Genomic DNA, 15,458 nt, shown 5'->3' with positions numbered 1-15,458 from the left:
AAAAAACCCAATATGTATATACAAAATAAAACCAGAAATATTATTCCTTCTTTTTAGAATATTGTTAGAGTATTGTACATTGTCCTCAAAAAGAAGTTAATGTGGTCCACTAAATATGAAAGCAAAGAATAAAGGAACATTCTTTACCAGAAATAAACAGCATCAAACATGAAAAAGTTGAAACAGTAATGAAGCTGAAAATTATCTGAACACTCACTGTGCTGGTTTTTCAGTTTCATATTAGAAAGGGAGTGAAGACAATGCTGGACAATATTTGATTTCTCCAAAAATTGGCAATTACTCCCTTCAAATTATTGGATCTGAAAGGAGAAATAACAGCCATTCTTGAAGATCAGCTGCCATCTAGTGAATGGTAAGAAAACTGTTTAAAACTCTTTTTTTTTGACAGGTTAAACTACATTCTTGGAGGAAGCTTTTTTTGTTGTTTTGTCACCGTTAATTTTGGGGTCTGTAAATTATTCAGGAGCATGGCTATTAAAATGTATGCATTCCAATGTCACTGAGCAATGTTTGCTATTGACATTTATAAATAAGGTCTTGATCCCACAGTTTGCTTGAGAAAAAGCCAATCCTGTGCACTCTCAGAAAGTCATATTAGCAGGTTTTTGGGCTCCACTTCATTTTTCTAACAAGAATTGAACTACTAGTGTCATAAAGTAAAATATTCAGTATTACAACAGCAGACTACAGTTAAAAATCAAAGAAGTTTAATTTAAAATTGACTGAGATGGCCTCACCAATCAAGACCACAGTTTTTATTTTGGACACCAATCATGTTACTGTTGTATATGTTTTACGTTTAGTAACTAATTTATAGATAATTCAAATAAAATCAGATATATTAGCAGTGTGCACCTACACTGTCAAATGAACCATTCTTATGTAAGACTACTGTGCCTCTTGAATTAGTACTTCTTTAGTATTTTTAGTGTTAGTATTTTTGTGAAGCAAGAGGTATTACATTCATATGTCAGAAATTATTGCTGATAGATACCTGCCAAGCAGGCTGGAGCCTTTGTCTTGTTTTTCCCCTAAACCATTTTCTGCATTTGCACAATCAAAGTGATGACACAAGCTAGAACTGCCACCAAAAGAGGTCACAGCCCTCCAGCTGCCCATTTCAAGTCAGTCTTTGCAGTGCACAAGCATTTGCATAGCACTGCAATGCCTAAAATAAAGATTTTGTGTCAGTTAACTAGCTCACCAAGAAAAAAAATAGTGCTACCTCAAACAAGCTCATCATCTTTGCCATACTGATGCTTTTCTTATTAAAAGGAAGGACAGGAAATATATAATGAAGCTGTCATCATGGAACTGTGATAAACAAAAGGCAGGAAGGAAAAGAGATTGTTGCTGTGCTATTTATCCAGTTACATTTATGCAAATCTGTATCAAAATAAACTTTAAGTTGGAATGTATACTTGCAAAACATCTCTTCCATGCATTTGTCATTAAAAAAATAATCAGCAAGACCTAAAGTTGTCCTCACTAAGGCCAACAGAAGCTCAAATCAATAATTCTAACAACTATTATTTGGAATTTTTTTGTCACTCAAGATTAGATTTGCAGGTGTTTTCCTTCACGTAAGAAATCAGATTTTCCAGATGTTACAATAAGTCTGTTACAAAGAACAAATCTCTGTCAATATAAACCACAGAGCTCGTTTCAACTATGTACTTTTCCATACTTTTCTCTGCTAAATATAACTTTTTAAAATCAAGCAGAGTCTACCACTTACAGTTTGGAACTCTGAAACACAAATCTGCCATTTTAAACAGAGCATGTTTTTTGTTTAATCGAGTTTGTACTTGAGGGCACTCGTGTTTATGAGAACCTTTGATGGAAAGAAATAAAACAAGATAATGTGTTTATAAGACATTGGCTTGAAAATATATTCTTCTTCTTGGAATAAAAGATCCTTATAATCTTTTGTCTGTATATTCTCTGGACAGACATTAGTCTGTTGCACACTAAATACCTAAGTCTGCATATTCCATATAAGCATTTGCATACATATGCAGTATAAAAATGTGCTATGAAAATAAACTTAAAATAGATATCCAGTAGAAGGAACAGAAAATAAGCACTGAAAGGAGAAAAACTGGTCATGAATTAAAAGGAAATAGAACATTTTTGCACAATTACAATTACACATACACAATTACTCATAAAAAGAAGGCTTGCTGGTTTTCACATTGCTCAGCCCTACAACTTTCTCCTGAGTTCCTGCCCAGCTTCTAAAATTAGCTGAACTGGCTCTTTTAACACTGTCTGCTTTTGTTCATATGGCTTAATAAAACATTTTGTGTTCAGCCCATAGTTCAGCATGGAATGTGATTAACCAGGACACCATCAAAAATATTGCCTTGTGCTTCCTCTCCAGAGGCCTCCAAAATACATGCTGGAGAGTTCTTAGTTGTGCTGTAAACCATCCTTTCCTCATTTTCTATGAACATAACTACGTCAACTATTTGAGATCCCAGTTCTTGTATGTATGTGGTCTCAAATGAAGTCTGGATGTACTCAGTATGTGTAACTTTATTTACAATGAAGCTACTTACAAGAAGACAATTACACACATACTAAATTACAGAATCACAGAATCACAGAATGGTAGGGGTTGGAAAGGAACCCTGGAGATCATCTGGTTCGACCCCCCTGCTAAAGTAGGTCCACCTAGATCAGGTCATGATCCTCAAGGGGTTCTTCTCTGCCCAACACTCAAGCTGGTCAAGAACCCACTGAATGGCAGCACAGCCTTCTGGGGAATCAGCCAGTCCTCCAAGTTTGGTGTCATCAGCAAACCTGCTGAGGGTAAACTATCCCTTCATCTAGGTTGTTGATGTTGAATGAGAACAGCCCCACAACCAACCCTTGTGGAACCCCAATGGCCACAGGCCTCTAGGCTCCATTGATAACCACTCTCTGGGCTCTGTCATTCAGCCAGTTCTCAATCCACTTCACTGTCCACTCATCCAACCCACACTGCCTGAGCTTTCCTATGAGGATGTTATGGGACACAGTGTCAAAGGCTTTGCTGAAGTCAAGGTGTATGACATCTATTGCTCTCCACTCATCTAGGCAGCCAGTCATGGCACCACAGAAGGCTATCAGGTTGGTCAAGCAGGATTTCCCCTTGGTACACTCCTCCTGGTAACCATCTTTTCCTTCATGTATTTAGAAATTTTATAGATAATGATTTTGTCTTGTATCCCACAATACTGACAGATCTCCTGGAAGTTTTTTATAAAAGTACTGTGTAATTCAAGGCACAATTTAAGAAAGCAGCAGAAATCTAAGAACGCACTGGGCCAAAAAGTTATACAATTAATTTTTCCTAAATGCTGACTAATTATTTCTCAGAGCAAGATATTACTACAGTTTTACCAATTGTTGGAAGAAATATGTGTCCTCATTACTTTTAGCAGCAGCTTCTCAAGTCAGTTGTGGGGCTCCCTGCTTGTTTTTCTTAATCAGAACCTACACTTGACTCAATCCCAATCGCTCTTGCAAAAGGTGCTACCCTGAGATAAGGGAACTGACAGGGAACACTGAAAAGGGGAAGCCAAACTTCTAGGAATATGTTTAAAAAGTGCCAACTCGACAAGCGGGAGGTGCTGAAGAGATGAAATGGGGGAGGCGAGCGAGAAGTTCTGGGGAGAATAAGCCGAATGGCAATGAGTAAGGAGGTCAACCCATTTCGACTGTGGGAAAAGGGCACAAGGCTAGAGACCGTTAACACCTGCGCACGCTGTCACCAGGACACAGCGCACGCCTCACCCACAGCGGTTCCACAAAAACCCCAACCCGAACGCCCTCGGCGCTGGAGGGGGCGGGCGCGTGAGGTGAGGCGGGTGCGTGAGGGGAGGCGGGCGCGTGAGGGAGGGCGGGCGCGTGAGGGGAGGCGGGCGCGTGAGGCGAGGCGGGCGCGTGAGGCGAGGCGGGCGCGTGAGGCGAGGCGGGGGCGTGAGGCGAGGCGGGCGCGTGAGGGGAGGCGGGCGCGTGAGGGGAGGCGGGCGCGTGAGGGAGGGCGGGCGCGTGAGGGGAGGCGGGGGCGTGAGGGAGGGCGGGCGCGTGAGGGGAGGCGGGGGCGTGAGGGGAGGTGGGCGCGTGAGGGGAGGCGGGCGCGTGAGGGGAGGCGGGCGCGTGAGGGAGGGCGGGCGCGTGAGGGGAGGGGCGGCGGTGCCCCGCCCCGCTGCGCGCTCTCTCGCCTCGTGCGCGTGCGCGGCCGTGGCGCATGCGCGGGAGGCGCGGCTGCTGTCAGCGCGGTGTGGCGGTTGTGCGGGAGCTCTGTGGCGAGTTGGGCGCGGGGGCGGCGCGCAGCCACTGGCCACCTCGCCGGCCTGGCTTTGGCCGAGCGGGAGGCTCGCGGCAGGGAGAGGCGGAGTGAGTAAGGAGCTGGTGGGGGCCAGCACAGAGCAGGAGGGTTGTTGACCTCTCTCGCGGAGGGAATGCTGCACGAGTCCGCGATGGAGGCGCCAACCTTAAAGCTGCTTCCCCTGGACCCGGGAGATGAAGGCACACAAAGGTGCAGGATGGGACCTGCCACCCTCTCCTCTTTGGGAGCCAGGATCGGTGCCCCGCTGAAGATTTCTCTGCCTACCGGCTGTTGTTTGTGCACGGCGTGGCCCAGGCACGATTTGGCCGATGGGTACCTGCAGGTTGATCTGACCTGTAGAACCGCGGGTGTAACAGGGAGGGACTTGAAGGGCCTCACGCTGAATGTCGGCCAGCTGAAGCTTCTGACCTATCGCCGGTTAAAAAAAGCAGCTGTGAAAGTGGTTCTTAAGAGCTCTGCCCTGAAAAAGTCGACTCCCAGAGTAGTGTTGCAGGAGACTATCAGAGAACTGCTAAGAAATGTTTACGTTTCACTTGATTATGTTGTTACTGTTGCCCCAAATCTTGAAAATCCTGTGGTGTATATTGAAATACTGTCTGTAGACTCTTTGATGGATGAAGCTGGACTGATAACCCCCCAAACAAGCATAAAAATTAAAGAGGTGGTCACTTTTGAATGGTACAGACATTTATCGGAAGGTGCTGCAAAAACTTCAGTTGCGGGGCTAGATGATGTAGGAAAGTCTTTGAAAGAAATCATTGAGCTGCCTTTCCGCTTTCCAAAAACTTTTAAGAAGCTAGGGCTTTCTGTCCCTAATGGAGTGCTGTTAATAGGGCCCCCAGGTGTAGGGAAAACTCTTATGGTAAAGGCAGTAGCAAAAGAAGTGGGTGCATATCTGATTTGCATCAGTGGCCCAGCTCTCTACGGTTCAAGACCTGGAGAAGGTGAAGAGAATTTGCGAAGCGTCTTTGAAAAGGGCAGAGAAATGTCATGCGAAGGCCCAACCATTCTCTTCATTGATGAAGTTGACTCTTTATGCCCAAAGCGAGGAAGTTCCAGCAATGCTCCTGAAGATCGTATTGTTGCTCAGTTGCTGACACTACTGGATGGTGTAGGTAGTGAGGGTAAGATGGTCGTCATAGCAGCCACAAACAGGCCTGATGCCTTAGACCCTGCACTGAGAAGACCTGGCAGATTGGACAGAGAGGTAAGCAAACCCTGTTACTCATATGCTGTCCTTTTTTCATCCTTTCCTGAGAGGGAGCAAGGGACAGTTAAAGTAATTTTAATTGTTTGTTTTTAATGTCTATGAGTCATGTTTCATAGTGGACTTCTACAGGCAGAGATGTGTCCCATCTCCTTCTTTAGTTTGATACAGCTGGGGTAAGGTGGGGAGCTCCAGATCATTGAAAATGGACAAGGAGAGTCTTTATGCTTCTTTATTAGAAAGACATGGACCTGTTCTTGAGAGTTTTCTCTTGCTTTCAGACGCTTAGCATTACAGACTAAGATTTTTCTCAACTCAATCCCAGGTTGAAGATTTACGCATCTGTCCTTTAACTTTTACTGTGACAGAGAACTAACAACCTGTTGTGTCAAAAACTCGTGTTCAGATTTCAGTAACAGGGACTAGGTATACTCTGGAAAACTGCTAGTCTAATGATCAAGTGAAGAAAGAACGTGTGCAGTCAGTTATGCAGTGCACAATACTTTTTCTTTGCATTGTTTGTTTTGCTGGCTAAATGCACTCCTGGGTCATTCAGTTTAGTCAAGTTCTTCAATGCTTTTCCCAGTTTCTTTTTTTTCCAGGATTTGTAGATTGTTGAGAGGTATTTTATGGCTGTGTTTTACATGGTTTTTAATTATATATGAATGTTCATCTAATGGATTCTTTCTGACAGGTTAATCTAATTCAGTCCTTGTGAGGCAAGGAAATTATTCCTTTAGTTTTGCGTCTTATGTTGAAATTACCATAAAATAGGACTTGGTGGACAGGGTCTTATGAACAGCTGTGTATGCACACACTGTTCACTTGGGAAGTATGTGTATTTGAAGGATACTTAAAATGTTTGTCATTTGTATCCTGCTAGAAATAAGTTCATTTCAAAACTCTTTAGTTGCAGTATAAGGATGTATAAATCTTCAGTAAGAAGAATAAAGCAGAGATGAAGTTGGTTGCCTAGGTCTATGAAATAAGAGGAATATAGCAAAATGTCTACTTAACATACTTGTTTATTATCTTTGGTTTAGGTTATTATTGGAACCCCAACACTTACACAAAGAAGATCCATCCTGCAGTTGCTCACATCTAATATGCCGATTTCTACAGACATTGATTTGATTAAGCTGGCAGAAATGACAACTGGGTATGTTGGAGCTGACCTTACAGCACTCTGCAGAGAAGCTGCTATGCAGGCTGTGTTCCACAGCTCTTTGGTATGGTTGCAAATTAGTCAAGAAGAATGTCATTAAGATATGTACAACCTCCTTCCCCTTAATACTCAGGTTTACTTGAAAAGCTCAATAAGTTGAAGAACTTGTACTGAAAAGCACCAAGTGTGTTACAAACAAAAATGCTATTTCAGTAATCATTTCAGTTCTCAACTGAAAAGACTGCTTCTGGGTGAAAAGCTTTGACTGACATTTTTATCCTCATCCTTTTTAGGATTGTGCAAAGCAGAGACTTCAGTCTTTTTTGGCAAACTAAACTATAATATCCACCAATGCTTTCTTTTGAAGCTATCAACAATTCGGAATTCTACTTCTTAATAACAGTTGCACATTAAAGTTTAGGTTGAGACATGAATATATAACTGCTAGTCATGATCATTTGAGTGGTGTGGCTGGATATAATCTAGACACAGGATATACAACTGCCTGGTGTGCAGACATTTAACTCCTTAGCAATTCTCTAATCCCATATCTATGATAAGTTTTTCTTAATACTCTTCCTATCCTGATCCGTGCTTACAGTGGTATTTCATGTGGAGTGACTGTGGAAATTTAAAGCCATATTTCCAAAATTTCCAGGGTCAGAAGATCTGGGGAGAATGGTAGAACCCTCATGGTCTTTCCTCAGGGGCAGAAAAAAACCCCCTCATTATATTCCTAGATACAAGTATTGAATACTGTGAGCAAAATAATGAATAAGTAGATGGTCTGTTTGCCTTGAGAACTGCAAGCAGCTTTGTAAAATACATCTGAGTTCTCTTACTGCATCCATAGTTTAATAATGGTATTTTATAACATATTTGAGACAAAGGACCTTACTTTCTCCAGTGTGCCGTGAAAATGGATTTTAGAACATTTCTATTTGTATTCAAGAGATTCTAGGTTTTGGTGTATATAACTCTGAAGCTAGCAACCATTTGATTTAGCAGATGACTTTGTAGTGGAGCTATAAGTTAGGGAAAAACAGTATTTTTCTCCAAGACATTCAGTTCTGTTAAAATCATTTTTCCCTGTGTAAAAACTTGACATCGAAGAGATGTATTCTAATTTGTGTTACATCTTTGTGTCTGCAGTTACTTAAGCTTGTTAGGGCAGGAATTTGCTTCTTTTAGTTGCATTTGGCCTTCTGTGAATTTTTTTGCAGACTAATGCAGCATTGTAAGTTTTTACGTGAAAAGTATTGTTAATATTCTTTATTTGGGTTTCTCCAGGATTCAACTGAAACGGTGATTAACATGGCAGATTTCCAAGAAGCTTTTAAAAAAATTCAACCATCCTCTTTCCGAAGTGCAATTGGACTAACAGAGTGTAAAGCTGTCACTTGGGAGCAAATTGGTGGTCTTGAAGATGTGAAATTAAAGTTAAAGCAGGTAACGTATAAAGTGGATTTCAAGGAACAGCTAGTTTTAGAATCCTAGAATGGTAGAGGTTGGAAGGGACCTTTAGAGATCATCTAGTCCAACCCCCCTGCAGAAGCAGGGTCACCTAGATAAGGTCACATAGAAACATGTCCAGGCAGGTCTTGAAGACCTCCAAGGAAGGAGACTCCACAACCCCTCTGGGCAGCCTGTGCCCCCTCACCTGAACAGTGAAACAGTTTTTTCTTATGTTTAAGTGGAACTTTTTGTGTTCCAGCTTCATCCCATTACTCCTTGTCCTGTTGCTAGCTACTATAGAAAAGAGGGATGTCCCAACCTCCTGACACCCACCCTTTAAATATTTATAAATGTTGATAAGATCACCCCTCAATCTCCTCCAGACTAAACAGCCCCAGTTCCCACAGTCTTTCCTCATATGAAAGATGTTCTATACCCTGATCATCTTGGTGGCCCTGTGCTGGACTCTCTCCAGAAGTTCCCTGTCCCTCTTGAGCTGAGGAGCCCAGAACTGGACACAGGACTCCAGATGAGGCCTCACCAGGGCAGAGTAGAGGGGGAGAAGAACCTCCCTCAACCTGCTGGCCACACTATTCTTGATGCATCCCAGGATGCCATTGGCCTTCTTGGCCAGGAGGGCACATTGCTGGCTCATATTTAGTTTATTATCAATCAGGACTCCCAGGTCTCTCTCTGCAGAGCTGCTCTTCAGCACTTTGACCCCCAGTCTGTACTGGTGCATGGGGTTGTTCTTCCCAGATGCAGGACTCTGCACTTGTCCTTGTTGAACCTCATGAGGTTCCTCTCTGCCAAACTCTCAAGCCAGTCAAGATCCCGCTGAATGGCAGCACAGCCTCGGGGAATCAGCCAGTCCTCCCAGTTTGGTGCCATCAGGGAACTTGGTGAGGGTACACTCTGTGCCCTCATCCAGGTCGTTGATGAAGATGTTGAACAAGACTGGCCCCAGAATCAATCCCTGTGGAACTCCACTGGCCACAAGCCTCCAACTCGATTCTGTGCCATTCATCACCACCCTCTGAGCTCTGTCATTCAGCCAGCTCTCAATCCACCTCACTGTCCACGCATCCAAGCCACACTGCCTTTTGAATAACCATGTCCTCTGAGTTAGTCTGTATGCTACATTATGGAAATGAATTCTTTTGCAAGTTACCTGATCATAAATTTTACTTACAACATTTGTTTGTAATACATTGAGTTATTACAATGTCAGTTACAAATCTTCAAGTCACAAGATGTCACCACCAAGAGTGCCATCATGGGAAAATGAGCATGGCTTTTAGTAGCTGAAAAACACTTAAATTGTAGGCAGATAATTTGTCCATTTCTGAAGCTGTAGCCAGAGATGAGAATCATCTCTGAAGGATTGCCTTTTGTTTTGTTTCAGACAGAAATTCTTTAGGAAGGGAGACATTTTATGAAGGAAAACCATATTGGCATTCCCTGATTTTAAATTGTTTGTTCCAAGGAGAGGAAATAATGTGCTCAGCCATTTTATTGATTGTCTATGAACTCTAATTTTGTTACTAAGAAGTTCATCCCTTTTTTATGTATTGACAGAGTACTGTGTGGCCTATGAAATTTCCTCAGGCATTTGCTAGAATGGGCCTGTCTCATCCAAAGGGTATTCTTCTCTATGGGCCATCAGGCTGTGCCAAAACCACACTGGCAAAGGCTGTGGCCACCAGCTGTCACTGTTCCTTTCTCTCTGTAAGTGGTGCTGACCTTTTCTCACCTTACGTTGGAGATTCAGAGAAGATTCTGTCTCAGGTACCGTTTTTAAGTTGTGTAAGATCTGTAGTTTACCTTTGCTCAATTCAGGCCTAACTAATTGCAAACATTTTCTTCTTGATAAGATAGTTAAAACTCTCATCTGATTTTTAAATATAAATGGTGTACAGATTCACATGTATATAAAACTGAAAATATAGCCCTAAAATGATACCAATTTTAAGCTGGTTTCTACCCTTTTGTTTTCAGTTCATTTAAGAATTTAAATAAGCAGCAGAATTTGTCAGTAGTAAAAGGAAGCCAGAACAGCTCTTGTGAATCTTTATGAATGAATCTTTAAAGTTAAGTAAAATACAGAGCATATGTAAATAGATGTTTTCACCTTACCTGATAGAATGTATGCATTCATTTTTTACTTTGTTAACATTTTAAAACCAGGTTTTTCGCCAAGCAAGAGCAAATACTCCAGCAATAATATTCCTAGATGAGATTGATTCAATCTTGGGATCTCGGTCCCATAGCAAAACCAGCCATGGTGTCTCAGAGCGGGTTCTTTCTGTTCTTCTCAATGAGTTGGATGGTATTGGGCTGAAAGTCACAGAAAGAAGAGGAGGCAAACTACAGCTTGAGGGTCAATGTCAAGAACAAAGTGACACGGAAAGACAGGTATTTATGTTCCATTTCTTTATAGGAAGAATGATAAATGCTGTCCAGTTGTTCCAAAAATGTTAGTTGTTGGCATTCACACTTTTAAAACTTAAAACCCTCACACTTAAAAATATGCAAGATGCTCTTCTACTCTGTCACAATTCCTAGGTGTTAGAAAATACTGTATGTAGGCTGCCAACCTTTTACATAACACTGTTCCTCAATGATGTTTAGTTTCTTTTAACAAAATACCCACACAGGCTAATAAGCATTACTAGTTTGTGTTCACCTTCGGTCACAAAAAGTCTCTTGCTTGACACTAAGATAATCTTTTAGACTATGTTATGTTTATGTTTAGACTTGTGTTATTTTGACTATTATACACGTTCCTTCCTGAACTTAGTTTTTGTAAGCGTTTCCCCTTACTTCACTTGCAGTGCTTTCTCATACATACGTTTTCTACAAGAAAAAGTCAAAGAAAAAAGTCAAAGAAAAGTCTGTATTTAGCATCAAGGTAGATACTGTGTTTCTCCCTTGTCATCTCATCTGGCCTCCACCAAGGGCTTTTTACCTCAAGAAAAATAAAATACTAATACCGAAAGGAAATCAACTACATGTAAAGATACATCGTCTTTTTACCCTTCCTGTTCTCTCGTCAATTGTTAGGTATTATCTAAAGTTATTAGTTATCTGAATCATGTTACAGTATTTTTTTTTATATCATCTCTTACTCAGCTAGAGTTTCAGGAAACTTTGAATAAAGATTTCATGGTAATTGCTGCAACAAACAGACCCGATATGTTGGATGATGCCTTACTGCGTCCTGGAAGGCTAGACAAAGTGATCTATATTCCACCTCCAGATCTGAAGGTGATGTATTACAAATCCATACATGGTTTTAATGGAAAGATACTAATTGCCAGCATGCTTTACTTCTAGAGCAAAGGGGGCAAATATATATGTAAATAGTAATATATCTAACCACTCATGGATGATTCGCTGAAGATCAGTCATCAAACTTGAAGTACAATGAAGAAGTTTAAAAAGGAATAATTACATTTGTAGTTTAAAGACCAGTAACACTTTAAGTGGCATATATAGTTAACACTATTACATATAGAAAATAGACAAAATCTGGACTAATTCTCTATTTACAAAGTCAAGCCGCAGTTTGAGAAATACTGTAAGAGGTTGTCTGACCTTGCTTCAAATAATTCTTGTGCCCTGTTCCCAACAGTAGTGTAGCTCTTTATCTTGAGCTTCCTGAAATAGAGCTACCCTAAAGCAGACTCTTCAGTCTAAAATATGGTGTTTTTCTAAAGTAATAAGTAACTGTAACAGATTTTAATATATGTGATAACCACATATTCATAGAATTATGATAGAATCATAGAATGGTAGGGGTTGGAAGGGACCTTTAGAGATCATCTAGTCCAGCCCCCCTGCAGAAGCAGGGTCACCTAGATCAGGTCGCATAGGAACGTGTCCAGGCGGGTCTTGAAGACCTCCAAAGAAGGAGACTCCACAACCCCTCTGGGCAGCCTGTGCCAGGGCTCCCTCACCCTCACGGTGAAATAGTTTTTTCTTATGTTTAAGTGGAACTTTTTGTGTTCCAGCTTCATCCCATTACTCCTTGTCCTGTTGCTAGCTACTATAGAAAAGAGGGATGTCCCAACCTCCTGACACCCACCCTTTAAATATTTATAAATGTTGATAAGATCTCCCCTCAGTCTCCTCTTCTCCAGACTAAGCAGCCCCAGTTCCCGCAGTCTTTCCTCATATGAAAGATGTTCTATACCCCTGATCATCTTGATGGCCCTGTGCTGGCCTCTCTCCAGCACTTCCCTGTCCCTCTTGAGCTGAGGAGCCCAGAACTGGACACAGGACTCCAGATATTAATAGCATTTTATTAATTAACCACTTATCAATTATTAATTATCCATTAACCAAATTCATTTATTATCACTTCCTTATTAATATTCATTCATTAATTATTAATATTTATTGATATTCATTATTCATTAACCACATATTAATAGCATTTCATTCACTCTTCCACCAAAAACACATTGGTTTGGATTTGGTACTCTTCTGGATTTTCTGTAGTTGTAATTTAAAAATTGTTACTGCTTTGGAGAGGGATTAACTGTTGGTTGGTTTGTTTTTGCTTTCTTGTACAAATGCACCAACTTACAGGGAAGGCTTTCCATTTTGAAAATCTGCACAGAAAAAATTCCATTAGATACTGATGTGTCCTTACAAGATGTGGCAGTGCTAACAGACCTCTTCTCTGGAGCTGATCTTGAAAATCTGTGCAGGGAGGTAAGAAGTATTCGTGTTAATCTTTGAAATCATCTGAGTGAAACCCTTCAATGAAAAAAGAGAGCTAACTCATAGATATTACCACGCCATCTGTAGTAGGGATTCTTTCACTGAATTGAACAAAGGTTAATTCTTGAAATAAACATACAAATAAGAACAAAGGCTTCCTGTGGTAGTTTACTGGAGGTTAAGGAGCTGTACTACCTTTTGTTTCTTGTGGCCCTTTCTAATCCAAGCTCTCATCTACATGAATCGTATTCTGTGTACTGCAAGCAACTGCAGCATTTTTAGCTGAAATTAGCATGTACTGTCAATGCTAGAGAGAAAATAATTGAGAAATCTGTAAGTATTTGAGATAAATTGTACAAGAGAGACTAGGAAGAAAACCCAAATATGTAAGTGATGGAGGATATATCATCTAATCCAGATGAAAAAGCAAATGAAAAATTTACAGTAATCTCTCATGACACTTATCTGTTGTTAAATAACCATCAATTACACAATGCTGTTTTCAGATGCTTTACAATTTTTTTTTCATGTAAAATACTTTAGAATACTTTCAGGAACTTCTTTGCAGTTTACACCTTGAAGTGCTTATCATGTTTTTTCTTTTTCTTTTAAAGGCTGCTTTGTTGGCATTGCAAGAGAATGGGCTTGAAGCAACTGCTGTACAACACAAGCATTTTGTAAAATCATTGAGGACTGTAAAACCATCCTTAAGCATAAAAGACTTGGAATTTTATGAAAATTTTTACAATCAAAAATTAGCCTCTTGAATCAAGACACAGTGATGTTGGATAGGTATTTTAAAACATATTACAAAGACTTTGCAATACAATACATCTTTCCTGCTTTTTCCTGCTTTATTTACTGTAGTTTTCAGTGTGTATGAAATACAGTAAAATTTCACTTGTGAAAAGTCTGTGACTTCAGTAATGGAGAATAAATTAATCTTGTTTGCCTTGGCTAGGTTTCCATCTGATGAAACAACTAATTGAGATACTTAGATAAAACACTGTGGCACAGCCTGATGTTACTGTAGGTTCCCAACTTTTCAGTACAAACACTGACGTAATAAAGGGTATTTAATTTTAAATGTGTGGTGTCCTAAAGGACAGTGAATATTTAAGAAATAGGAAAGCTTTCCAAATGTCAAATAGGAGGAAATTAATCCCATACTATAAAAAAGGTGAAAATTGGTTCCTTACAAACACATTCCAAAATGCAGTGGCAGTAAAAAGGTTGTCAGTGAATGGGTTGTCAGGGAATCTGGGTTTTTTTAATACTGTTAGATCAGTTACTGCCTACTGTACAAACAGGATTGAGTAAGCACATACTAAGTAAGTCTGTAATCAAGTCAAACTATCATAATTTCTCCTTAAGGGAGTTTGCTTTAGCAGTTTCTTCAGGATTCTTTTTCCCACACAACCGTTCTTTGTCAATATGTTTTTGCAGGTAGTCTTCTAAAATACAAAGATATATCAAAGGATACATATATATGTATTTTAATTTACCAGAGTAGGAAGGTTTTAATTATTTTTTTCCTTTTCACCATGAAAATGCTTCTGAATGAAATACTTCAGTATCAAAGCTAGTGTCTTGTTTCAGCTGAGGTCCCATAACAGGGACACTGGGAACTGCACTGCAGTGCACTTCACAGTGAGGTATGTCACAAAAGGAAGTTCCAAAGGCAGTTAGTGACTGAAAATGGCCATGGGTGGTAGTAGAAGCTGCTGTAACTTAGGAAAGGGTTCACATATAAACTAGTTTCCTAAACTTGGTGGCTTTGATTACAATTTCCTGAGGAAGGACTCTCCTGATGCTTTATTGCTGGCCACAATTATGCCAGCACCGGTGAACTTCCTAAACACCGAAAGTTTTCTCAGCAGCAGTCATGGAAACCAAGTATGAAAACCTGCAGTGCAACTCTTACCTTCCATTGTTGGAGTGTGTTCCTTTAAAACTGCCAGACCTGAAAGTTGTTAGGACAGCAACATACTGTCAGCTCCTCCATGTCAAAGATGCTACTGCTTATCTTCTGTACTTGGTGTCCTGCAGGACCAACAGCTAATTCTGCCCTGTTGTGTCCCATCTTTGCTACAGCAAGCCAGCACAGCGTGCGGTAAAGGCAGCCTCTTCTTCCTCTCACTGCTTTCCAGCAGGCATGAGGGAGAAGAAAAAGACTTACAGGAGCCATCTGCTGCTACCACACACCTCCAGCCTGCCTCTGAAGATGTTTTTTTTCTCAGAGGGGTGTATTGGGAAGTGATAAGGGACACTAATGAGGGCTCTTGTTTTGGTCACTATATACACCTTTCCAAGCTGGGAAAAGCAGTGGCCAAGGTTTGCTCTTCTTTAGGCAACTGCCTGGAGAAGGGGACAAAGAAGACAAAGGGGAAATAGAGAAGCAAGGTTGAGTGATGTAGCAAGGGAGCGAGGAGGAGCGGCGAGGCGAGCGCAGCCCGCATCCCCCGCATCCCCCGCAACATCTCCGTGCGCTGCTCTGCGCTGGCCGCCGCGGGCCGCAGGGCGGCGCTGCCCGCCCGTGGGTG

The 15,458-nt window shown here is 41.0% G+C and overlaps 1 protein-coding gene across 2 annotated transcripts; it reads left to right on the top strand.

Annotated features, from left to right (window-relative positions):
* The first annotated feature begins 4,195 nt into the window (after positions 1-4,195).
* Positions 4,196-14,002, top strand: AFG2B (AFG2 AAA ATPase homolog B). 2 transcript variants are annotated; one of them, XM_062000271.1, is made up of 8 exons: positions 4,196-5,567; positions 6,611-6,796; positions 8,023-8,181; positions 9,766-9,975; positions 10,375-10,602; positions 11,320-11,454; positions 12,781-12,906; positions 13,530-14,002. In XM_062000271.1, exons 1-8 carry the CDS (start codon positions 4,473-4,475, stop codon positions 13,680-13,682), a joined length of 2,292 nt encoding a protein of 763 aa, XP_061856255.1. In that variant the 5' UTR covers positions 4,196-4,472; the 3' UTR covers positions 13,683-14,002. The 2 variants fall into 2 exon arrangements, with proteins under 2 accessions (XP_061856255.1, XP_061856256.1); XM_062000272.1 differs by lacking the exons at positions 12,781-12,906; positions 13,530-14,002 and having other exon boundaries at positions 11,324-11,435.
* Positions 14,003-15,458: the final 1,456 nt, after the last annotated feature.

The sequence above is a fragment of the Colius striatus genome, chromosome 7, assembly GCF_028858725.1.
Source record: "Colius striatus isolate bColStr4 chromosome 7, bColStr4.1.hap1, whole genome shotgun sequence".
NCBI classification, from domain to species: domain Eukaryota; kingdom Metazoa; phylum Chordata; class Aves; order Coliiformes; family Coliidae; genus Colius; species Colius striatus.
This window is presented reverse-complemented; position numbering and strand designations above follow the sequence as displayed.